The sequence below is a fragment of the Ochlerotatus camptorhynchus genome, unplaced genomic scaffold (assembly GCF_037179485.1).
Source record: "Ochlerotatus camptorhynchus isolate MF236.1 unplaced genomic scaffold, CSIRO-AGI_Acam_v1.1 ptg000418l, whole genome shotgun sequence".
NCBI lineage: Eukaryota > Metazoa > Arthropoda > Insecta > Diptera > Culicidae > Ochlerotatus > Ochlerotatus camptorhynchus.
In genome coordinates, this window is record NW_027040904.1 from 204,917 (window position 1) to 231,637 (window position 26,721).

The window sequence follows — 26,721 nt, forward strand, 5'->3', positions numbered from 1 at the left end:
GGACGGCGGAGGATGATGTTGTGGTAAGTCTAACGGAGATACGCCGAGAAAGTGCACATCAGCTCCTATCAAAACGACGACGATGACGATGACTACGTCGAATGCCTTGCACTTGGTGCTGGTAGGTTGGTAAGGACGAAGGCGACGCGTTGATGCTGGAACTTCCACGACAAAAGCTCCGACAGGAGCATCTACACTGATTTCAACTAGATTCATAAGAAGCTAATGCTATCGCACGGCCCTGGTCTACGACTGTGACAGAATAGAAATTTCTTCCAATAAAACTTTCGATTTGCACATCGCCACTGACGACGACGATGACTTCGACGAACACTCATGCGGAAGCTGCGATGAGGAAACGACGATGAACTTTATGGAGCAGCAAGAATGGGAATTGTGAAGTTGCGTTTCTGCACTGCATCCTTGCAGATAAGAAGCGAAGCGCGCGCGTTCGACTTGCATGCATCTCCGCCAGCAGCTAGAGCGAGAGTGTACGGGGACGGGTTGGAGGACCTGGCCCGGGGGACGGAAGCAGCCAAGCTGAAACTTTGTTTCGAAAAATTGGTTCGATTATATGTCGAGATCTAAAGTGTGTGCGAGGGGGGGGGGGGGAGAGGGAAGAAATTGTCGGCATCAAGTGCCCAAGCGCGATCTGACCAATCATCTTTGCAGATCTTGAAATGCCAAAAGGGTTATCCTCAACTTTCGATTTGCTGATGCAATTGAATGGGGGGAGGACGTTTTTGTGCTGTGCTGGAAAGAGAATGAGAACAGGACGAGTAAAGGGTACTTGTGATCATTGATTTTAGACTTAATTCGTTTGATTCAATGGAAGAAGCTCGTGAGAGCCGGAAAATACCACTCAGCTGGATGAGTTTTGAAACTTTCAGAATGCTTTTAAATTTGAGGTTAACATTTCAAAAAGAAAACTGTGTATCAAAATCCATAACTGCTTTGGGCACAAGGATTTTAACAACAAACTGAAGATTAAGTGTAATCAGAGTATTTACAACCGATTGTAGCATACAGGCATCTTTTGGACAGAATAAGCTTTTCTCACATAAGCTACACAAGATGATCTTTTAGCCAAAGTATTGTGGTCCCAACACTGTATTAAGGAAAACATAAGATGATTGTGCCTAAACCATTAGCATTAGATAAATGATGTATATGTATTTTTTTTTTAATGTTTGTGAAATTAGGGTTAAGAGTCACTGGTAATTTAGTGTAATAATTACTTCTTTATTATTAAAAAAAAGACCGGTACAGTGTTTCACAACATTTAAGAACCATTTAGTTTGCTCTGTTAGTCGTTTTTCTATCTCCAATGTATACTGGTTTCAATATGTAGCTTAACGGAAAGCTTCCCAACAAAATTTTGAGCCGAATATTTTTAGAAAAATCAAATTGCAAAATTTTTGCCAACGATTTTTCAATTAACATTTTATTTATTGATTCCTGTAAAATCAATTATTTCGGTCACCTCCAAAACCATGGTGTTCGTTTTTGCTGAAGCAGCATTTTTTCACCTACGATAGTTGAAAATACATACCCAGCGTTGTAAAGATGATGGAAGCAGAGTTCATCAAGGATAGCATCAGACGACTATGTAGCAAACTGGACATGAAGATTTTGGAATGTTATTCTCTACATCTCAAATTGGCGAAGGAGTATCCAAGTTTTTGTCTAGGGCCAAGGTAGCAGAGGAGTGCGAAGCGGATAGGAAACGGAAGCTGCACGATAGGAAGCTAAATAGACTACGACACGAGTATCAACAGAGACGGACGACACACCGAACGGATGAACAGTCCCATCCACCATCACCACGACGCCGAGTGTTCACTCCATTGATGGGTTGGTTGTCAACCGATCGACGGTCGCATTCATGGAAAAACAATTGACACACCTCAACAAGGGGCTGGGATACGCGGTTACAACCAAGCCCGACGTGGAGCAGATCATCATTGACGTAGAGACAGCGATCAAAGAGGATCAAAGGTCTCCCCAAAGTCCACAAACCGGGGAATGAAATGCGAGAGATCGTGTCTGCAGTTGGTTCCTCCACCCACAAACTAGCGCAGTCAGTCTAGTCACAGACCTCCAGAGTATGCCGAATCATTTCCAAGGTAAACCAGTTAGTAACACCCAGGTGATCGCCCAGCAACTACAGTCTTCAGGAGACATCAACGAGGACGAGATGATGGTATCTTTCGACGTCACAGCTCTTTTTCCAGCGTACCGGTCAAGGAAGCGATCAACCATTTGGAGGACTGGCTATTAACACAACGAGAGGATGCAGCATGGAGAAACAAGGATCGGACGTACCTTAAGCTGACCCGCCTTTGTATGGAAGAGAACTACACTCTCCCCCCGAAGAATGCGAACTCGGTCTACTCGAATTCCATTTACGTTGGTCTCGAATGATTCCGTTTACGCGAGTGAGTCGCCTTAATATAGTACACGTAGCATATGGGATTTGACATAATAGGTACCAACATGGAATATCTCGCGATCCTGGACATATAGAAGGTTACTGTCTTCGGCAAAGTTGTCCAGTAGATCAAGAACTAATGGTTGGTGAACAAAAGTTTGGAATTTTCTCACTACGCGGTGCTAGTGTGCATGTATTAAGATTTCCTTGTTTATGTCATATCTTGAAATCCTTGCCATCTAAGAAGTTGCTGTCTTGGGCAAAGTTGTTCAAAAGATCACGACCTAATGGTTGGTAGACAGAAGTTCGGAATATTCTCACTACGCGGCGCTAGTGTGCATGTAACTTCTATCCATCAACGATAAGGTTTTGGTCCACTGAAAAACTTTGCCGAAGACTTCAACTTTCTTTGGCAAGGATTTCAAGATATGACACAAGCAAGGAAATCACAAATTCAAGTACACTAGCACTGCGTAGTGAGAAAATTTCAAACTTCTGTTCAACAACCATTAGGACTCAATCCACTGAACAACTTTGCCTAAAACAGCAACTTCCTAGATGGCAAGGATTTCAAAATTTCACGTGAAATAGGAAATCACCAATACATTTACACTAGCGCCACGTTGTGAGAAAATACCGAAATTCTGTCCATCAACGATTAGGTCAACCACTGAACAACTTTTTTTTTTAATTCTTTATTTGATAGATTTTTAGCCATAGGCTACTTCATCTCTTAACCACTGAACAACTTTGCCGAAAGCAGCGATCTCCTAAATGGAAAGGATTTTAAGATATCGACAAAAACAAGGAAATCACTATTACATGTACACTAGCGCCGTGTAGTGAGGGAACTTCAAACTTCTGTCCACCAACCATAAGGTCTTGATTCACTGAACAACTTTGCCGAAGACAACAACTTCCTTCATAGCGAAGATTTCAAGATATCACATAAACAAGGAAATTACAAATACATGCACACTAGCACCGCGTAGTGAGAAAATTCCGAACTTCTGTACACCAAACATTGGGTCTTGATCTATTGAACAACTTCGCCGAAGAAAGCAACGTTCTAGATGGCAAGGATGTCAAGAAATAATAAAACCAAAGAAATCACTAATTCATTCAAACTGGCGTCGCGTAGTGAGAAAATTCTGAACTGCTATCCACCAAAGAAAAAGTCTTAATTCACTGAACAACTTCGCCGAAGAAAAAAACCTCTTAGATGACAAGGATTTCAAGATATCACAAAAGAAGTGCACCAATAATTCATGCACACTAGTGCTGCGTAGTGAGAAAATTCCAAACTTCTGTCAACCAACCTTTAGGTATTAATTCACTGAACAACTTTGTCGAAGACAGCAACCTTCTATATGTCCAGGATCGCGAGATATTCCATGTTGGTCCCTATTAGGTCAAATCCCATATGCTACGTGTACTCCATTTACGCGAATTCGGTACATATTTCTCGCGCTCTTCGAGGGAAGAGTGTACTTCTCTTTCCGAGGTAACTTCTACAAGCAGACAAAAGGAGCCCCAATCGGAAGCCCCCTATCCCCCTTCCTGTGTGAACTTTTCATTGCCAACTTGGAGACAATCCTGAAGGAGAAAGGACTATTACCAAATCGTTGGTGGAGGTTTGTTGACGATATCTTCAGCGTAGTTAAACGGGAAGCCTTTCCACAAATTTCACTCACGAGGTAGAAAAAGACGGGAAACTAGCACTTCTCGATCTTCTAGTCATCAGGGAATCGTCATCATTTTCTTTGCTTGAATACGAATGGCCGCCTTCCACGACATGATTCATCGGATGCAGACTCTTCCACTCAGCGATACAGGAAAGGTTAAGGAATTACAGTTCATCTTCGAAACAGCGAGACCCAACGGATACAAGGAGACCACAATCCAGGCAATCATCGTGTTTCTTCTCAAATCCCAACACAATTATTTTGTAACAAAAACCGTGGTAAGGTTGATCTTGGTTGATCGAAACGGTAAAGGGCAACAAACTTTTTTTCAACTTACGGTCATAGAGTGGGACTCACAGCTAGGTGTATCAAAGTTAAGCACTATTACAAACGGAAATAATCGTTTGGTTCTATTGAAAGTTATTTTGTTTATAGATTTTTGACGTAGGACTACGTCTTTCGGGAAGATGGGGGTACACTTTATGAAAACCGACAAATGAAATTATGAAAGATTTTGAACGTTAATAACATAGCTGCCCCTCGTCCAATTTCTAAAAAGAATATATATATCACCAATGGATCAAAAACATTTCCACGTATCGATAAAAATGCTCTTGACTGTTGATTTTTAAATTGAAACTATTGAAAAAGTGGTAAATTTCAAGCATTGTCCAAAAGCGTCGAAATAACTATCAAATCCACCAATTACGTACATGCATATGATGCTTCCCCAACACAGTCATCAGTGAATGGTTCCTAGATGAAACAAGTCGAAGTGACATTCGCCTTCGATCCTCGGGCGTGTACGAATACGGAGAATGCAATTGCGGAACATTTTGCTGCCAATTCAGAACCACACGCCCCAACGACCACACAAAATGCTCTCCTTTTTTTTCCTTGGATTTGCGCAAAACCGTCACGGTCATGGATGTCGTCTACACTCTGAAGCGACAGGGACGCACCCATTCAATTTGTCACTAAATACATCAAAATGATACAAAAATCAAATATTTTTTTAGGGAAATAAATTATGTTCTATTTGTAGTCTTATCGGTGGGTTAAATTAATTCCGTTTCACTTTCATAAACTGAGAAACCCCCATCGTATGCATTCTCCTGCTGCGTGACATCTTCGAAATCGTCCGAACCGTTAAATAATACAGAGTACAGAGAGTATAGACTTAAAATACAGAGAGTACAAAAGGAGAGGAGCCAGTGTCGCCACTTGATAGCAAACTACTCATGATGGGAGGAGTTTGTGTACTTTACCGGCGTGTTCAAAAAGAAAGGCAATCAAAATTTCATTTGTTACATGCATGAGGCATGTAACAAAAAGTCTGTTTTTGAGTTCTTTGGCGTGAATGTTCCCGAAAAGTTCAGTATTTTGTTATAAGCAAATGCAAAACAAACAAATTTATTGGCAGATTTGGGCAAATTTTGACCTATTTCATGCTACCGGAAGGTATGCTGGTCACAAATGCCGTGCCAAAGTGATGTCCTACGCAAGTGATAAGTATAAACGCGAATAAACATGAGGTCTAGTGATGATAGAAATGCTTGCCATAAAGAAACCATCACAGTTCAGGGCCACCACAACTTTCTACAAAAGAGTTGTGTCATGAGATTCACTTAATTCTAAAATAATATCCGACACAACAAACTAGAAAATCGAACAAAAATTTCGTAGTCCTACGTCAACAATGCGGTCGTGTCTTGTACACCACCCTCCAACTTTTTTTTTAGAAAAAAAATGCCTTTTTTATGTAAACGTTAATATGCATCAACAGGATATTTCTTCATGTGATCATTAGTTAACTCACAAAATACACAGCTTACAATATTTCAACATACCACAGACCAAATGGTAGTTAATGCAATTAGATCGAAGAGACGAAGAAATAGTACATCTGTTAATAAGCAATACTGGATAACAACGCTCTTGATTGGCTTCTGGCTGACTTTAAAATACTAGTTAATAAATCCTTTGAAAAGCCCCTTGTCGAGCTAGTCGAATAAAGAACGCCCACACGTTAAACTCCGTCAAGCATTTAAACAGCGGAGGAACAAAACAGACAACAAATTATCTGGGCCTCAATTGTTTACATCTCATTGTGCCTTATCTTAACTATTGACAATTCGTCATTTTGGTCACTCTGGAACTCCTTACTCCTATGATAAAATCCCATAAGCAAACATCAGTCTGTTGATGTCCAACTATACCAGTTATACCACTGAGGCAACACAAAAAAGGAGTCAAATTTGAGTCAGCTATTTGAATGAAGTTCCACATATGTTATGTGATCTGCTCCTACAGGAAATTAGATTTAAGTTTACCTAGATTCTAAGTGAAAATGTACCTGGATTAATATATATTTGGTAAAATGCAACGTTTTTCTTCAGTCGAGTATTAGTACAAGACACTGAAGAAGTCTGCACATTGTAGACAAAATACGCGTATCTGTCAAGGATAAGCAATTAAGGTAGTTGAATTAAATGGAAATTACTAATCCTCCTCTCTCTCTCTTTATATTTATATAAAATACAGTTTTTCAAATGCAAATCCACTACAGGCAGTTCCACGCCAAAACGACGAATCGATTTGACTCGACCTTTTCCGATTTGCATAAGTGTTTGTTATAGGCTGATTGCTATACAATTACAATTATTCTACTAAAACACTCATGAATCAATTTAGAAAAATAAAGTCTGTTGTTGTAATTTTTAGTAAAATTCCTAAAACAGTGTATAAAACTTTAATATCTCAAATTGTCTATTTACAATTTTTATAAGATTACCTTTTAAAAGCTAACTAAAAATGCAAACTTTTAAAACATTGAAAACATTGGACACTTGAAAATTAACACAAATCGAAGAACTTTTATTCAAAACCGGAAGCTTTTTTTTGTCACTTAAATTTTCGAGCATAATTTGTTTCTTCAAATGCACTGCGGCTTGATAATAGAAAAGCTAGGTGGTACGTACACTGCCATTACATTTGTTGCCAGAATCATATTCCGAGGATGCAATAAATCCACCCTTACATTTGATGTTCATGCCGTTTATTTTGTGTGTACCTAACCGAAAAACACCTTCCAATTCCGAGCTACTGGCATTGAACTGGCATTAACGCTTCTGCATACCTGCCCCTCAATCCAACAACAGCCCCATCGCATCACCACCAAAAAATAGGGCCACTATATCATGCCATCCATATCTAGAATCGTGCAGACGCAGACACCACTTGGCGTGCTATCTTTATCCGAAAATCCCTGGCCTTGCGATGATTCCGGCTCGGGAAGCGCCCCTTGGTGGAGGAAAAGGATCTATTCGTGAAAACGTAAACAACTTCGTTACTCATCCGATGGCGGGTTATTCCTCCGAAAAACCCATTTCTGGCAGCATAGTAACACCGGTTGGTATGTGTACCTATATGGGATCACTGATTCGGTTCCGAGATAAAAAGGAAAATCTCTTCCAGGCTTTTGGGAGAGTTTGGTCTCATCGGCGTCGTTGGTCGGAGCGAGATACGCGACAATGTAAAAGCTGTAAACAACAGTGAAGCGGAAGATGCTTCCGGATCTACTGCCAAGCGTCTGTGGCAAATATCGCGCTCGTCCTTGTCGGTTGTTGCCGAGGCGCGTTCGAAATGATATACCGATGGTCATCATCAACGGGGTTGTTTTTTTTCCCCTGGAGGATGTGAATCCCTATCTGTTCTCGTCCAGCCGATGTTGACCGGATTGAATCGTCGCGATGGGGTTTGGGAGATGATTTGTCGTTACTGGCTCAGGTGTACTTGGCGTGGCTGTGGAATGGTTTGTTGAAACGCGTTCGATAGATAGCGATTTGCGATAGTGATTGAATTATGAAGCTTTGGAGACGATCCTTTCGAAGTGTTGGGAAATTCAAGCGAAAGGGTTATCCCACGCTAAAGAACGCGACAAGCGACGGTCAAAATTCGATAAACGTCAACTTAACGCGAACGAAGGGATTTTTTTAATGGCTGCCCCTAAAGACGGCATAATGATATTAGATTAGCATATAAATGATAATAATTTGCCATTATTTCCTTCACACCTCCCGGGGTTGTAGCTGTGCTTGGGTTTATCTTGCTCAGCGTCTTAAGGATTATTTTCATCCCTCCTCGAGTAAGAGGGATTTTTAATATTTTGATAACCCCGCAAAGGAGCAAATGAAACCGGGAGATAATAACCGGGAAAGCTTCTTTCAGTCTACCGCCCATCATCATCATCATCATCATCGCCATCATCTTCACGGACGGTCTCGGTGGTTTTTAAAAAATGACATGACCCTTCCTTCCGAACGATATTAAAAGGATTGAATCGATTCAAAAAATAAAAACTTGATGGTGACGCGGTTTTTCCGTTTTCCCTCAACGTCCAAGATGGTGCTTTTTTAATTGTTTGTGGATGTTTTTGTTGTGGGTTTTAAGCGATAGATTTGACCTTTGATTATTAGATTCATTCCGATTTAAGTACTTATGGAATCAAAGTAGATCTTCTGAGTTCAAAGGATTTTTAATTATTTTTTTCCAAATGTATTACAGTATGTCCACCATTTATCAGCTGTTCTCCACTCAAAGTGGATTTATTGTATGTGCTTACTTTCAAACCTACTAAACTACATATTTAGAAAAATTGATGTAAATTTAGGTGCTCTGAAACTGACATATACGAGCGTCAATTTTGACATAAAATTGAGTCATAATAGACGTACGCGAAATTCAGCTCAATCAAACGTACTTTCGAACTTTTCAGACTCATCCGTCTCATCCTTTATGTCAAAGATGGATTCCGTCACGTGTAAGATTACGTATTTCTAAGTGTTTAGTGATTTATTCAGGGCATCGTCTGAGATTGGTCTCAGAAATGATTGTTTGATTTAGACCCAACAAATTCACATTTACTTCTATCTGATGATTGCGTTTCAGTCGTTTTAGGAGACCATCATCAGTGCTAAAATCGATTATTTGTTTTTTCATTAACTTTCTAATTCCATGTACTGAGTTGATTTCCACTACAACACAAAGTCTATAGGATTGCAGCGACTGATTTAAAAAAGAAATAAATAACGTACCACCTTTTTTGAATGGTAATAGCAGGGTTGGTAGCGATCAATGCTGTCAAAATAGTGATTTTAGTGACCATGTTGAAGAAATAAGTGACCAAATAATTACTTATAGTTGTAAAAAATGACTTGAAGTGACCTAAGGGAAGAAAATTAGTCGTTCTGATGGCATACCAAATAAATGTTTGATGTTTTAGACTTAATCAGTTAGATTCTCATAAACATGATAGGAATATTTAGAGCAAACGATTCAATAGAAAGTTTATGACTAAACTTCCAAGCTTCTACTACCTGGAAAACATGAAAACCCGAGAATTATCAGGAAATTTTATTTTTCCTTAATATAACTGGAAGTCTCAGGGAATCTTATCATTATTCAGGAAATTTTATAATTTTCTTGCTAAGAATGCATTGTAAAATAAAAAGATTTAATATTCCTAGTTATGTTCATTGCACTTTATAGATCCAGGATCCTCAGTAACAAATACATTTTTAAAATTCAGAGACTTCAAATGATTTTTTTGGTTCTAGAATATGCATATTTCGCACAAATTTTATAAATTCTGAACTGAAAAGTGATAATACTTCATGCAATATTCATGAATCTGGAGTCAAATTCCTTGCACAGTTTTAAGGTTCATGGAATTTTATTATAATTTCTAAGGACCTCATTCCACGGGAGTTTAGCAAAAAAATCTATGAGAAAAACATCAACTGCAATCTGCTTTCATGGTAGTTCTGAGGAATTATAGACTTCATGTGAAGCCTAAGCCTAAGATAGTAAACTCCAAGCGATTTTTAATGAGAAATCTCCGTTGAATATGGAATTGACTATTCTGAGGTCTTCAAAACTATTTGAAAGTTCCGAAAATATTCCTGAAGTTAATTAAATTGCCTTGAAGTTCTATTGTAGTTAGAGAAACTACCCTGATGCTCGCAATACTTCTTGATGCTCGCATGAATCTTCTCTACAGTGTTAAAAATTCACTGAATTTCTCGAAACCTTTTTTTAAAATATATGTAATTTTCCTGCTCTGGAATATCTCTGCTCTGAGGATATCTGTTCTTCCTTGAAGTTTTTTTTTTTTTTTTTTTGTTTAGAGCTTTATTAGCGAGATCAACATTTTTCTCGATGTTCTCGAAACAGCAAACACAGATATTTGCAGTTCTCATGAAGATTGTTGTACTACCGATAATTTAATTGAACTGTTCTAAAAATGGTTAAGCTTGCGTGAACTTCAGGACTTACATATGTGAAAACCTCAATAATTTTCTTAACATCTCTAAAGTACTCTGAAAATCTGGGGACTTCTTAAAATTTCCCGCTAATTTAGTTAAACTAATGGAACTGAACTCCACTGAAATTCCCTTTGTTTTTGGAGCTTTTTTAAGATGCTCCCGAAATGTCCATAAATGTTCCTGAAATTTTTGGATCTTCCTTTAAGTTCCATAGACTTTTATGAAGTTCTCGAAATGTTTCTGTAGATCTCTGTACTTCTGTGTAGTTTTTGAAGTTATGCTGAAATTTCAGGAGCTTCTTTAAGCTTCCGCAGCGATATAATTAATATAGTTAAATTATCAAAACTAATTCATAACTTCTTCAATAGTCTAGAGTTTTCTGATGTTTTTAAAACATCCCAAATATTTCTTGATTTCCGTAAAATTCTGTAGACTACCCTGAATATCTTAGTATTTTTTTAAAAGAACCCACCATTTTACTGGAATTGATTCAATTGCCTTTTAATTCTATAATTTTCCTTAAGTTTTATAAAGTTTGTTAACGCTCACGGAACTTTGTCTTAAATCACAAATTTTCCCTGGAAAACCTGGACATCCCAGAAGTTTTCTATGCTTTACCTTAATTTCTCTAAATTGATCAAATGTTCGGGTAAATTTTCTGATATTTATTTATAATTCCCTGGAGCTTCTAAAGTTTTCGGATCAATCATAGAATTCTCGGAATATCCCATAATTCTAAGGAACTCCTTCTAAGTCGCTGCAAATTTCCTTACGTTAATGTGATTTTTCTGATGTTTTCTGATCGTCCTGGAACTACTCAGAACTTCACTGAATATAATGAAACAATCTAAAAATGTTTCAATTTTTAGAAGTTCTCTGGAAGTTCTTGAAAATATCGGTGCTTGCTAAAAGTTCTCTCTCGCCTTTTTTATTGATGGTACTTCGTTGATGTTCTCTACTCAACTTAGCTAAATTTTAGTTTTTTTTTTAGATTTTGAAATTTCCTTGAAATACTCTCACATATTCATATAATTTTTATTGCGTTCCAGAAATTTTCTCTGAGCAAACCGAAGTTTCCGGAAATTCCGGCTTCTACAATTTCCTTGAATTGTTTAGAACTGCCCTTTAATTCTGTGATCTGTTTTGATGTTCTCGGAGCTTCCCTAAAACTCTCAACTATAATGAAGATCTTTGTTCTACTTTAAAATAAATTGAATTCTCGTAAACACCTTTAAACTTCGTGGAATTCACTGGATTTCTGTGAAGTTCCTGAAATATTTCTGAAGTATTCGTAAATTTTTTAAATGTCTCTGTACTGAATCTTTCGGAACATCTTATGGGTTCTCGATTTTAATTCAGCACATCATGGAACTATCCTGACTGATCTGTCTAAACTAACGCTTATAGATTTTTAAACCAATTCAATCGTCTGGGCTAAAGTTTCGGGGACTTACCCTTAAGATTTCTGGAATTCCTCAAAGATCTCTAGATCTAGCTTTTCTGAGATCAATAGAACTTCATTAAAGTTTCCTAATTTTCGGTCTTTAGACTTACTGTATGACTTAACATTTAACAGACTTCAACATTTAATGGATTTGGTAGTAAAGCTGTTTCTTTAAAACTGATTGTCATGTCTTAAAAACGATTGCGTTAAAAACATATTTTTAACGCATTTCATTAATAGCATTCTTATTATAAACATGGAAATTATCCGCCAAAGTTATGGAAAAACCTGGAAAACACAGGAAACTTTATTTAGCCAAATGAGTGGACACCTTGTAGATAGAGAAGAACGATTTACGGTAAAAAAAAATCTCGTCATCTTTGAATTGTTAAAAAATAGTACAAAATCTAGGCCTATTCAGAAGAATGATCAATCTTGAAATAAATTCACGATAAAAAAGTTTAAAAATGGGACTTATTACAAGAAAAAGTGACTTTAGTGACTTGGCCTTAAAAAAGAGAATTTTTAGAGACTGGCTTGAAAAAAGTGACCAAGTAACTAGAAAGTGACTCGCTACCAGCCAGGTAATGTAGTTTATTCCAAATCATCCAGAGTCAGTGTAAAGCAGAGATGCCAGATTTACAGACATGTCTGTGAATATAAAGACTTTTATATTTTCACAGAATTTTTTTTTCGTTACAGGTTAATGTTTAGCGCCAATTCATTTTACTTGGCTTCGTTGAACAGTATTCTCCATTTCTCGATGATCTTTATTTCGATATTCTTTGCTATCTGAATCGTTTCAGCAACCCTGATCCTGATCAACACTTTTTGAGCACGAAGCGCTTAGAATCGTATTAATAAGCTTAAAAATATCTCTTTTGATTGTCGATTTCTCCATATTTAGGTGGTGGAAAGTTGAAGCTCTCACTAAGATGTGCTCATTCCCCCGCTGCTGGCCTGTAAATAGACCAGTACTTAGTAACTAGCCGATGTCCACACTACATGGCATATAAAATCGACTCAAATTTAAGTTTAAATTACTCAAACTCTAGAAAACGTAGCTTACTTGTAGACAGAATAAAAATATTCCGAGCCTCATAAATCTTTTCGAATATGACAAAAATCGACGAAAACTTTACTCATTCTAACACTCAACAACACTCAAAGAATAAATCACATATCCAATGGAAAATATTCATTAGAGTTTCACATAACTTTCATGTGATATCATAATTGGGAATTGCACCACAAAATCACAGGAATCCAAAGGGGATTCAACTCTGCACCTCCCAATTTGTGCCGAATACTTTATCTGTGCCGAAAGCTAGGTCAAGCGTTTTGCTGAACGTGCCGAAGTGTGGCAATCAAGCTATCAGTCTCAGTAACCCATGAGTTTGGCAACCCTGCACTTATGACTTTTGAGATTGTGTCTTTACATTTTCAAGTCAAGGACGGAATAAAGGCGTGATAGTTGCCGGTCATCCGCTTCAAGGAAGTGGCACTCGAAGATTAGCCCCTCCGCGAGAAGGGTAAGGGTGACTGATGGCAGAAGCTGTCCATCCTAGAGAAGACAGTTCTCTACCGTGCGACATTCTTTCATTATGACCAGGGCGTCACAATATCAGCTTCAATCGACCAAATCGATGCGACGAAGAGACTGCTGGCTTTCTTTTTCTGTTAAAGTCGAACAGCTTCGCAGCATTCTAGAACCTCAGTCGGCGTGCACAAACAAATGTTCAATCGCTTGTCTCTCTTTCTCCCGTCGCTCCATTGGTCTTCCTTTCAAGCTTCGTCGAAACGGATGAGCGAAAGAGCGCTCGACTTTGATAGTTTTCTCTTTCATGAAACACATCAACAGAGGTTTCATGACGTATATGACGGAAAATGAAATAACACATTTAAAGCATTTCTCACGTCAAAGACTGGAAGATTACACGTCATATTTTTAATTTATCTTCCATCCATATATTTATCTAAAAAAAATGATCGAAAACGGGACATAACGCATTTTAAACAAATTGAAAGAGCGGTGATAGAGTGTTCGTGAAAGGGGATTGAAAGCCTTAATGAGGTTCGTTTAACTAGAAAATCGACGTTAGTTACATTGAAAGCGATGAGCAAAGCAACGACGAGAAGTTCCACAGCCAGCCTTTCATTCTAAGCGTCCTGCTTTTGACGTAGAACTACGTCTTTGTCGACTATACTGGGGTGCAAGTCAAAAAATATGTGTGGTGAAGGAGTGTTAGGTTTTGAACGCTTGTAACTTTGTCATTTATAGATGAAATTAAAATCCAAATACGCCAATCGATAGGATATTACATTACGAACCTGTTGAAATAAATATTTTTCCAATTTTTCTGTAATTAAACTTTTGAAAATGTACAAATGATAATTTTATCACTGTTTTCATGAAATAAGCCTTTTTCGCAAACCCAGTCATCATAAACGAATACCACTTGGTTGCACATCATTCTGCTTGAATCTGAAAAGATATAAATCAGCGCTGGTCTCATGCCACTGCTCATTAACGCTTCGGACGGCGTGGCGCTAGGTCCTGCAGTAAGCAGGACCAAATCAGCAGCTTAAGGTGGATCACGGCGTGACCACAATGAGGAAAAGCACACACGCCCTTCACAACAATCTCTCGGCCCCCCCCTCAACAACCTCTCTTACCCTCCCCCACCATCAAACCTCTCCTACCCCCCCTCCCCACCGTGAAACCTCTCCTACCCCCCCCCCACCATGAAACCTCTCCTACCCCTCTCCCCACCATCAAACCCCTCCTACCCCCCCTCAAATACCTCTCCTAAACCCCCCCCCCCCCAAATACCTCTCCTACCCCCCCCCCTCAAATACCTCTCCTAAACCACCCCCCCTCAAATACCTCTCCTACCCACCCCCCCTCAAATACCTCTCCTACCCACCCCCCCTCAAATACCACTTCTAAAACCCCCCTCATCAATAACCCGAAAACGAGACAGACTTTAATGATCCCTTTTTCCGGGAAATAAATTTTAAACATACCACAATCATTAGTAAAACCAAGTTTTACCAAATTTGAACAAAAAATTGCATTGAAGACATGTTTGATGACATTCAGTTGGTGAATTACACACAACTGACGGTAAAACATATCTGGTGCCTCTATATATGCAATTATATTAACATCCAAAGTCCATCCTATTTTACATATTCTGCACAAAAGAAACTTTCTGCTCCGCCCCATTCATAAAAAACTGCGGGAAATCCTATCAGGTTCTGAACCTGAAAAGATATAAAACAGCGCTGCTGTCATGCTTTTGCTCATTGTCGCTTCGGACGGCGTGGCGCTTGGTCCTGCAGTAAGCAGGACCAAATCAGCGACTTAAGGTGGATCACGGCGTGACCACAATAATGATGAAACCCCCTCCCCCTTTCACAACAACCTCTCCCCCTCCCCCTTCACAACAATCTCTCCCTCTCCCCCCTTCACAACAATCTCTTCCCCTCCCCCCTTCACAACAATCTCTCCCCTCCCTCAACGACCTCTCCTAACCCCCCACCACCACTCATCAACAACCTTTCCTAACCCCTCCCCCACTCATCAACAACCTTTCCTAACCAACCCCCTCCCCACCCCTCAACAACCTTTCCTAACCCCCCCCCCCCACCCCTCAAATACCGCTCCTAACAAAACAATATCTATGTGTCAGCCACATAGGGGAAATGACGCCTTCGGCTTGCAAGACTATTTTCGGCAACCCAAATTGAAACACTATTTTCACTGGATTTTCTTACGAAAACACTTCGCTGAATGCATGCAAACGATTCTTTATGCTTTCAGCTTCAATTTGACTATATTTTTACCACTGGGAAAAAGCAATCTAGCAAGGTTTTCTTGAAATGAAACACACACACTACAAATTGTAGCTGATTTCGAGTTGCCGATAATAGAACAGCAGATTTACATGCAGTTCAAATGGAACGGTTGCCGACAATACTCGCTCTCACTAGAGAAGATTGGAGCTTTTTAAAAGCGTTTCAAAACAGTTTTTGACAATTCTTTCGACTGAAATTGTTAGAGCAGCTGGCAGCAAAAGATTGTAAACAAACCAATACTGCATATGTGTGCGTTCCTCAGAGAAAAAGGCTACAGAAAGAAGGTCGCTGCTTAGGTTGCCGAGAATACGTAAATTCCCCTACTTAAAATATGTACATTTAAAAACCATGCGTGACCACTAGACTGATGCAAAATTTGAAATTTTCGCTCCACAGTGCTCAAATGGTTCCAAATTGGGCCCTGATAAGCCTCCCAAAATTTGAACTCATTTAGTGAGAAACTGACTTGGCACAAACCATTTGAAGTTTATATGGGAATTACTATGGAGAAACCATAATTTCAGTTTATATCTATCTCAAAATTCACCAGTTCACTCTACTTTAGAAAATGATAGCTGAACTTGTTGAAAACCACTTTTCGATCAAACGTAAGGAACAAAAATTATTAATGATTCAAGTCCCTGATGTCTTATGATTATGCTCAATCAACTGTTCAGCAGGCAACATTGGTGTTTATGGCGCGTAGAATAGAGGACAAAAATCATGGCTACTATGTCACACTGCAGAATACAGTGTTGCCCACAATACAGTTGCTTAATCTTGCCATAAGATTATCAATCTCTTAAAAAATTAATAACTATTTAATTTGACGTTTGGATGAAAAATGATCTTCTGCAAAGTTGTAGCTGATAAAAATTCCCATAAGAATAGCAATAGAATGTGTTAACAGTACAATGTGTAAAAAGGCAAGAAGACAATGAACAAAAAGTTTTGTTTTCCCATAGTAATTTCCATGTAAACTTCAAATGGTTTGTGCCAAGTCAGTTTCTTATAAAATGAGTTTTCTCTTTTGGAGGCTAATCAGGACCCGATTTGGCACCGTTTGAGCACTGTGGAGCGAAAATTTCAAATTTTGCATCAGTCTAGTGACCACACATACTATTCATTTGCGTGTAAATTTCATGTGTACTTCTGAGTGGATTCTGTTTATGTGTGGTCAAATGAAAATCATGTGGAATTTCACATGGATATTTGTAAAGAAAATGTGTAAATTGTTTTGAATCAACCATAACCGAAACATTGAAATACTTGAAAATTTTAAGATAAAGTATAATAGTCAAAAATGCATGAAAAACAACAATTTTGTGTGGTTCTACGTCATACTGCGGTCGTGTCTAGGACACAACCCTTTACTTTTTTATTTTCGTTTCTTGCTGATAGTCTAGCTAGGCGTTATAGAAATGAAGCGTCGAACACGTATGTATGAGAGAAACAAAACACGAGTTCATTTTAGAGCTTCGAAATTGTAGAGCCCTGATTATGACCGTCATTCAGATTGGCTCTGTTACCTACGGTGTGGTTTCCTTCATAATTCTGTTAGTAGCATCATGTAGCTGTTGCCATCGGTGATACGAACAGTTGCGAAAGAGCGTAAAGAGACCTCCACAGTCATCGAATCCGAGGTCAGTCCATAGAATGAGCTGTACGGATGGCTGATTGGTGATCCATTAATCGTACCGGGATGTTCTGCGGGAGAAACAGCTGCGATTGCAGATACATCTGAAGAATAGTAGGATCGTTCGGCACCGGGGTGTTGTTGACACCGTGCAATGCTCCTTACCCATACAATTGACTCTAGGTCCGGATCCTATGGCCATCGAGCTAATACTTATTTATAGTTAATTCTGGCCTATTCTGCGGGGCTGGCTAGTTTGTTTGGACTTCCCTGAAACTATGGACATCTCTCAAAAGCCGTGTGGACTTTCTGTAGAGGTTCACCCCCCTGAAGGCATAAGGACAAAGAGAGCCTCGTCAATTATACAATCTCTTATTTTAATTGGGAAAAATTTCGCTGGAAAATGGCACTGACAAAAAAAAATCCCTTTCCCCTTTCTTTGAAGTAAACGAAGAAATAAACCTTAGCAATGATTGACAGAATGTCAACACACAACACAGTGATGCCATTTTTATATTATATGTTGTGTCGTACTTGTCATCGTGTGCCATGACGCGCCAATCAATGTGCCACGATGTGTTTCGGCACAATGTGAAGAGTTGATTACCCCTTGCAGGAATCTTATGTGTCAAATGAAATTTAAATGTTTTATCATATAGAACTCATGTGATCACATGAATGTTATGTGAAATTCAGATAGGTATTGTTGGTAATAATTTCATATGTACATCGAGATGTTGCTGAGTGGACCTCATTAGTAGTGTAATCGTAATTTATCTTTTTATTAATTGATTTTATCGTATACGGCATAAATGGATGCATTCCCATCTCCAATTAGGTTCAATTCGTTAAAAGCAGGTCTTTTTTGCTCGAACATGACTTTTACTGACATTTCAAACTTCACATCTCTTTAATGACCACCCCCTCACACGCTAAACTTCTGCTAATTTTATGCAGCCCAATTACAAACATTTCTGAAATTCACAGACATTTTTCGAAGACTTCGGAATAAAAAATCTGGCATCTCTGCTGTAAAGGCTAATTCATACAAGCGAACTACAAGTCCAAGATTTTGAAACTTTTCCAAGTACCAGATCCCAGAATTAGAAGAATGAAGTCTCAGCCATTTGACTAATTCCAAGTTCGCAACCTTAAATTTCAAATTTTGGTATTTCAAATAGTGTTTACTAGTTTTGGAACTTGAAAACTTCTCACGTTCACTAATCTTCTCCATAATCCCCCCTTCAATTTTAAATAAAACATTTTAAATAAAACACCGTGAAGCTTTTTCTAAATCCAGGATCATTTAATTTTCTAAGCATGAAATCTTAAAATAAATCTTATCCTCAGAATTTCCATTTTATCCCAAACTTTGATGCTTAGAATCCTTTTTCTGTGTCCAGGATCTCGATTTTTTAATGGAATCGGAGGTAAACCTCCACCCAGAAAGACTTCGGAAGATTTGCTTCAAACAGCAAGCAGCGTGCTCGTTCTGCAATCGTCCGATTGGCGCGTTCCGCGAGCCCATTCTGCTCTGGCGTGTACTCATTGGTGGTTTGGTGCCGGATTCCTACCTGATTCAAATAACGTTGGAATCCGTTATTAGTGTATTCCTTACCATTATCCCTTCGCAAGATTTTTATCTTCTGTCCGCACTGGTGCTCTGCCTACGCCTGGAATTCTTTGAAACAATCAAATACCTCATCTTCAGATTTCGTCTTCACGAACATCCAACGCGACCGGACACATAATACCGACTTTCCATTGGTGATGGAACTTCCATTGGTCCCGCTACGTCCGAGTTGATAACTTCAAGTAGTTCTTCAAACGGCGCCGGTGGTGTAGTGGTAAGCGTGATTAACTCTCACCCCAGCAGGCCTGGGTTCAATCCCAGTCGGCGCCGCCGGGATGTTCTGACGCATAACATCTCTGATCACGCCTTCCTTCGGATGGGAAGTAAAGCCGTTGGTATCCGGTTCATGAGTTGATGGATCGATAGGTAGGGTCCAGGTTGTGGGAGCTGCCTTCCTGGCACGTCGGTAGCATTGGTGCTCAGCACGGAAAACAAGATCGACGGAAAAAACAAACCAAAGGAAAAAAAAAGTAGTTCTTCAACTCTTGATCCGGAATACGTGTTTGCTTCCCTATTGGACAAACGGTACAATCGTTGCGGCATTCACTAGAGATTTGCATACCGCTTGCCACACCATTGGCTAGTTTCTTCACGCTGCCATAGCTGAGATGTCCCATCCGCTTGTGCCATGTTTCAAGAGATGCACCGGTAGAACTCAATATCGCTTGACCAGCCACTTCCAATTGCGCTGGTATGAACAGATCGTTTTCAATCATGACAGTTGCTACTATGGTATGAACTGCACGTCGTGAACTGGAATTCCATCTTCATGCTTCTGGCCAGGGTTCTGCATTTTCGAAACAAAGAAAAGAAAATGAACTCTCCACAAAATCGCTTCATTTCGAGCAATATCATTTTCGTGTAAGTCATCGTATTTCTTGTTATCGAGTCACGATGAACATTCCTCTTTTCAGACATGATTGGATTATCACTTGTTTCGTTCGTCAAGTGCTTCAGTTCATTTAATTTGAAGCAAAGACATGTTTCAATTGACGCAATGAATGACTCGAAAACTGCTTTCTTCGTTTTTTTTTTCCACTTTCACTTCAATTCGGGGCTCATTCGACTTGTCACGACCTGACGACGCAGGCATCAAAATATAGTATCTGGATAGTATCCGCACAATATCGGTTGCCGATAGGGATGGCATCCAATTATATGTAGTAATAATATATTATTTTATATTAAACGAAAATTAAATTAACGAGGCCATTCTGGAGCCGGGGTCAGGGAAAATCTCAAATACCCTACAATACGGGTATTTTCGGAACGGAGACGACGCGAAGGTGCCGAAAATCGATATTCGACCTTAATTTGGGAATCCGAAAATACCCTACAGTAGGGTATTTTCGGAACGGGGATGCCGCGTAGATGGCGAAAATCGATATTAGATACCACTTTGGAATTCAATATGGCGGCCATCAAGGTTCAGAGAGTGTCAAATACCCTACAATATGAGTATTTTTGAAATGGGGACAACGTGTTAATGCCAAAAATCGATATTCGACGTTATTTTGGAATCCAAAATGGTGGCCATCGGGTTTCACAAAATGTGTCAAATACCCTAAGATCTGGGTATTTTTGGAACGAGGACGATGCGTAGATGCTGAAAATCGATATTCGATGCCATTTATAGGGTATTTGAAGCTTCAAGATGGTGTCGGACTTTCAAGATGGTGGTGTTTGAATTTCAAGATGGTGTCGGACATCGATTTCTGGCTTCTTGATGTCAGCCCGATTCCAAAAAACCCGCATTGATCGGTATTTGACAGTAGCAAAGCCGCCATCTTGAATTTAAAGACGGCGCGACATCAATTTTCGGCATCTACGTCACATCCCCATTCTGAAAATAACCATATTTTTGTATATTTGACACTTTTCCGCATATCGGAAGCCGCCGTCTTGGATTACATAATGGCGTCGAATATCGATTTCCGGCCTATAGAAGTCACCCTGATTCTAAAAAAAACCGTTTGTATGGGTATTTAATAGAATTTACCAATTTTTCTCAAACCGGAAGCCGCCATCATGGATGAAAATGGCGTCGGATATTGATTTCCAATCTCCAGACGTCACCCCGATTCCAAAATATTGATGGGACGGCATCAGCATTTCCCATTTTTTCTGAAATAGGAAGCCGCCATATTGGATTTGAAAATGGCGTCGGATATCGATTTCCTGCCTCTAGACGCCATCCCGATTCCAAAAATACCCTTCAATATAGGGTATTTGACAGTATTTCCCACTAAATCTAAAATCGGAAGCCGCCCTCATGGATTTCAAAATGGCGTCGCATACCAATTTTTGTTCTGTAGACTTCATACCGATTACAAATACTAATATTGATGTGTATTTGACTATTTTTCCACTTTTTCGTAAATTCGAAGCCACGATCTCCGATTTCAAAATGGCGTCGGATATCGATTTTCATCCTCTAGACATCATTACGATTCCCAAAATACGTTTATTGATAAGTATTTGACAGCATTTCCCACTTTTTCTTAAACTGGAAGCCGACATCTTTTATTTCAAAATGGCGTCGCATATCAATTTTCGATCTCTAGACGTCAGCCCGATTCAAAAATACCGATATTCATGGGTAAACAAACCAACAATCTATGAGCATACGCTTAAATGAACCGAGTGAACAATCAACAAAAGTCATAAAAACTGCACGAATTTGAATCGAAAAGCTTCGCTTTAATGCAGAAGTAAGTTCATTTGAGAATGAAAGAAGAAATGAAGACTAGTCAAGTCAAAACAAACAGCATGAAAACTGATCGAAAGTGGTTCTGTTTATGTTGACGGGGATCTGCTCGAAGAGAAGACAGAATGACTTTCAATTGAAAGTGATGGTTGACTGCTTCATCGTCGCTTGACGATTATCGATTGAAAGGGGGGCTCTACTTCTAGCACACAGGATACAGAATGGCCGTTCCAGATGCTTCGATTTTCATCGTTTCCTTGTTGGCAGCTAAAACTATTCCATTTGACTTACGTATTTCCTTGCGGAGCTCCAGATCCCTTGGCATATGCCGGGTTGCTACAGGTATCGAGGTACCACTGATTCGTTTCATGACCTTGAATCATCGACAGCACCGTACAAAACGCACCGGCTTTCTTGTTGTCTTGATTTGCCGGACAAAACTTCGTTATGTGGCCAAATTTGCTGTACTTCGGACCCTTTGGACCCTTTGACTGAGTCGGATTCTTGTTTTGTTTCCATTTGCTAGAGGGAACTTTCGTTTTTTCTCTTAACTTATCCTTCGCGACGAACGCTTCCTGCAGCAAAATGGTCTTGACCGAATCACCCGTAATAGCCATCCCAGAATTCTTGAGCGCCATGACCAGTCTTGAAAACTGTTGACGCTTTTGATGACGTTCGCGCATCCAATTTATGTCAGTGTTATAGTTCGTGTATGCCGATGACTACGACCCCATGTTCATCTAGCAGTTCACTGCTGTCAAATCATAAATGAATTTTCGGCTCGTACGTGAAGCTCGAACAAATGTCTATGTTTTATCTCTGTCTAATGAACGTTCCGAACTGCTCATTGGAATAACAGACGTAAGTGAAAAAGTTATTTTATTTTCGCTTGCCATCGTAAAAAGCTCATGTCAAAACACACGGGATAGATTATTTTGAAAGTCAAAAGACATTGTCTTGTATGAAGTACTATTTACAGTTGTATTTCGTGAATTCTAGAGCTAGAATGCTCAGAAACATTAATGTAAGTATCTCTATCAACAGATGAAGAAGGAATAAAGTGTACGACAATGTTTGACAACCGTATTTTTTTTAGGAATTACGTCGTCAAATTAAATCCTCGATTCTTCGCGGCCAATATGCCAATCTGAACTGGTAACTTCTTCAGGAGCTGACTTCACAGGTCAATTGTTGTATGATCCGGCGAACAAGTGCCTTGCTTACCTGCTGCATTAGTGTGAAATGCCGTAATATGCTGCATAAGACCTAGGTGATAGCTAGTCTGACTGCTCTCTCGGAAGCGTCGGTGCGGAAGCGCGGTGCGGATACGTGTACGTTCGACTGCACGGATCAATGACGTGAAAGGTCGTGGACGAATCAAAAAAAAAACGCGTCGACGTAGTGTATCTACATGCTCAGTTCCAAGGCGGGTGCTTGCGGTCAACTACGGACAAGCAATTTCTAGGATCTGGCCTGATGGACCGAAAAACTTTGTTTCGCCTATGGTATGGATTCCGGAAATTATTGCGAAACTTATTTTTGAGATTATCAGCTAGATGGATCAGTACTAGTTCAGTGTTATTTTTTTATGATACGATACAACATGTTCTGCATATAAGTACATCAAAATGAATTTAGGAGTGTGAATCAGATTTTTAATAAAACCAGGTGATATCGATACAATGGAATAATTAATAAGGAGAAAAAAATATGTGAAAAATTAGAATTAAAGTAAAGTTTTAAATCGATGATAAATGAAATGGGTTTGGACTCCAAACTTTGTAGTTATTGATCAAATCGAAAATATGATAAAAGCTCACTGATCATGGAAGATCTTGGAAATCTTCATCCATCCAGTTGTACAATCCTGGAAGAATTTTATCGAACAGTTGCTTATTAAGCTTAATAAGCAAAATATTCTCCAGCATGTCATCGGAAAGTTTCGTGCGCTTATCTGACAACACTAATCCAAGTGCACTGAATGCTCGTTCGACGGAAACTTGATTCGAAGGGACTGCAAGCAGTATCGTGGCAACATCATACAACTCAGGATGAGTATTCTTCCGGGAAAGCCAATGTTTCCATACATCGAACGAGTGGTTCTGGTGAGGTTCCAAATCCAATGCGTTGAGCTGTCGCACAAACGAGTTTTCCGTTTTCTGTGGCAATCCTTGTTCAGGAAGGGATCCACCAAACATGTTTGTCAAGAAAGCATCTAGGTCGTTACAAGGAAGTGTTGTTGGGGCTGATGTTGACTGTGTAGCCTGCTCGGAATCGCATGCTTTCAACCGTTTAATCCGCTCCCACGTAGCGACGATAAAGGCCTATAAAATCGATCAAATCAAAAAATATGTTTAAAATTGGTAGGAGTATGGTAAGTGCAGCACTTTTGGTCATATTTTCCTATATTTGCCATACCTTTGAAAAATAATTAAATCACAATCTCCGTGCGTTTTGTCGGCGACATATATATCTAGCGTTCAGAATCATAAGGGCCTTACTGCGATGATCGATTCTCTTCCTCGGTTTTTTTTTCTTTTGTTAATAAATCGTCTGGATTAAGATTTCTTGGTGTGTTTGATGTTGCTTTTGCATGCTAATACAATCTTTCACTACATTGTGTTGTAATAATTTTGAAAAATTGATTCATCACAGTAATGCGAAAAGAAATTCGATGAAGAGAATCGATCATCGGCCGAGTTAGGTCCGTATGATTCAGAACGCTAGATATGTACCCCGATGAATATGATTTGAATCAACAATTTTAACTTAAGTTAAGATCTCAAACATGTAAAAAACAAGAAATATCAACAAAACATGACCAAACTAGGAGCATGAACAAAATAGGTGCGTTTCCTCTATACTTACCCGAACTTCTTCCTTCTCATCAGCACACAATATTGTGGAGTTAAGGTAATTGAATCGCGGGTCGATAAGTAGTGCAGATTTGAAAACCATGTTGTCTTTCAATTGTTTTAGCCGCCTGGTAAGCGATGTGGCTAAAGGTTCTGCGAATTTGTTTGAGGTTATTTTACCGACCTGCATCACTGCCTTGATCCACGTTAAGTAGAAGTCACAAAGCGATGTGTGCATAGCTTGCATACTTTTAGTAGCTATGTAAATAGGTTCAAATGCTGCGATGTATTCTTTAACAAAATCCCACTGATTTACAAGATCTGGAATGTGACAAGAATAAATGGTTTTGGATAAATATGTACACATGTTAGAACAGTTATTCTTCAAAACATCCTAACGTTCGCCATATTAATGGATTTTAAGGATTTTAAAGTAATGCATAATATAATAGATAGCTCGCCATAAAGAAAATGAATGATAATTAGGATGTAATAAGGAATAATCGTATATTTATGTTATAGTTACCTAATTCAGGATACTGTGATCCAAGATCTTTGTAGAATTCTTCGTGCTTGTTAAAGTGTTGTAGCATTTCGAAAATTCCTCCCCACCTAGTTTTTGCATAAATAGGTGGCAGCGAGTGACTTCGCAAGTCGAATACTGGCTTATATGCAATTTTCCTGCAATTCTTGGCAACTGTAGTACAGTGACGTATGTCTGCATCACAGGATTTTATTACGTCTGTCACCGCTAACTGCATTGTATGTACAGCGCATCTGACAAGCGTTATGCTATTCAAAAATTCAGTTTCGATAGCTTCAGTCCAGTCGATGGAACCTTCCGCATCGTCTTCCATGACCTCTTCTGTGGTCAAGTTTAAATCTTGAAGCTGCAAATATGACTGTAATTGTTTTACAGTGGCAACCATATTTGCCCCGTTGTCGCAGGTAATTGCAAATATTTGGTCTAACAAAATTCCATATGAAGCAATTATCTCTTCAATTTTTGATTCAAGAAATTTCGCTGTATGGCGCTCGTTTATCTCGATCATACCTTAAATTTGAAATAAGAAATTAATGACATATTCTATTTAGAATTAGGATAACATTAAAATTACCGATTGTGTAAATAGAAATTTCTTGTTTTTCCGGATCAAACAATTGAATATTCACACCGAGGATGTGACGTCCATAGCGCGTAGCACTGTCAATTTTCAAGCATAACAATTTTCCTTTTACTAGACTCTTAATAGAGTTACGGATCTTATCAGCTGCAGCAAGCAAGTGTCGCATGAGGCTAGGTCGGTTCATACGAACATTAAGTGAATTACTGATAGGGTCGAGGAGGAGTTTGAACCCTTCCCAATCAACGCAATGTAAAGGAACGTGATGAATAGTTATAAGCTTAATCATTGCTTCCACAAAAATTTGTCGATCAATTGCAATGAGCCTTTTGGAAATTTTTCTCTTCTTGGCAATTGCTTCCATTTCTTCGCGAAATAATCCACGAGCCATCGCTAGCTCGGCGTGTTCCGTCCGAATATGACGAATAAAGTTTCCGGGATCTAATTTATTTGCAGTTTGACGGTACTTGCACGAATTGCTCCTATCAATCGCGCATATAACGAACCCGTTTTCCGATGCAGTACATTCTTCTACTAATATTTTGCGGAATATCTTCCTCTCACCGGTTGATGATGGTTCTCCCATTCTTAGCAAGGCTTTGGACGTTTAGGATGTACTTATGAATTCGATTTAGTGAGTATATTTAAAGAAACAGATGTCCTTGAAATATTTACCACGCGAAGCCGATCGGTATCAAGTTATTGAGATTAAAAGATAGAGTTAAAAGAAATTCTCGATTACTTTTTCGAAGGGACGTATCAACTTTTGTAAACAATGTATTTGATCGTCGGTTTGGCGTAAATGGTAGCTCGCCCACGCGTACTAGCACCACTATCAGGTAGGGGAAAATTTCCCCTATCTGGTGGTAGTGTTAGAATGCGTGGGCGAGCTACCAGTTACGCCCATCTGACGATCAAATGCATTATTTAAAAAAGTTGATACGTCCCTTCGAAAAAGTAGTCGAGAATTGACAATTTACTTTTTTTCTTATGGGAATTTTTAATGGAGCGAGAAGATA

General features: G+C 39.1%; 2 protein-coding genes across 2 annotated transcripts; both read right to left on the reverse strand.

The window, feature by feature from the left end:
- Positions 1 to 23,546: 23,546 nt before the first annotated feature.
- On the reverse strand, positions 23,547 to 25,171 carry LOC135711083 (uncharacterized). Its single transcript, XM_065233823.1, has 3 exons — positions 25,105 to 25,171; positions 24,592 to 24,899; positions 23,547 to 24,047 (listed from the first exon to the last, which is right to left on the reverse strand). Exons 1-3 carry the CDS (start codon positions 25,169 to 25,171, stop codon positions 23,547 to 23,549), a joined length of 876 nt encoding a protein of 291 aa, XP_065089895.1.
- A 481-nt stretch (positions 25,172 to 25,652) lies between these two features.
- Positions 25,653 to 26,288, reverse strand: LOC135711084 (uncharacterized). The gene has a single exon (XM_065233824.1). It carries the CDS (start codon positions 26,286 to 26,288, stop codon positions 25,653 to 25,655), a length of 636 nt encoding a protein of 211 aa, XP_065089896.1.
- Between the last annotated feature and the right edge of the window lie 433 nt (positions 26,289 to 26,721).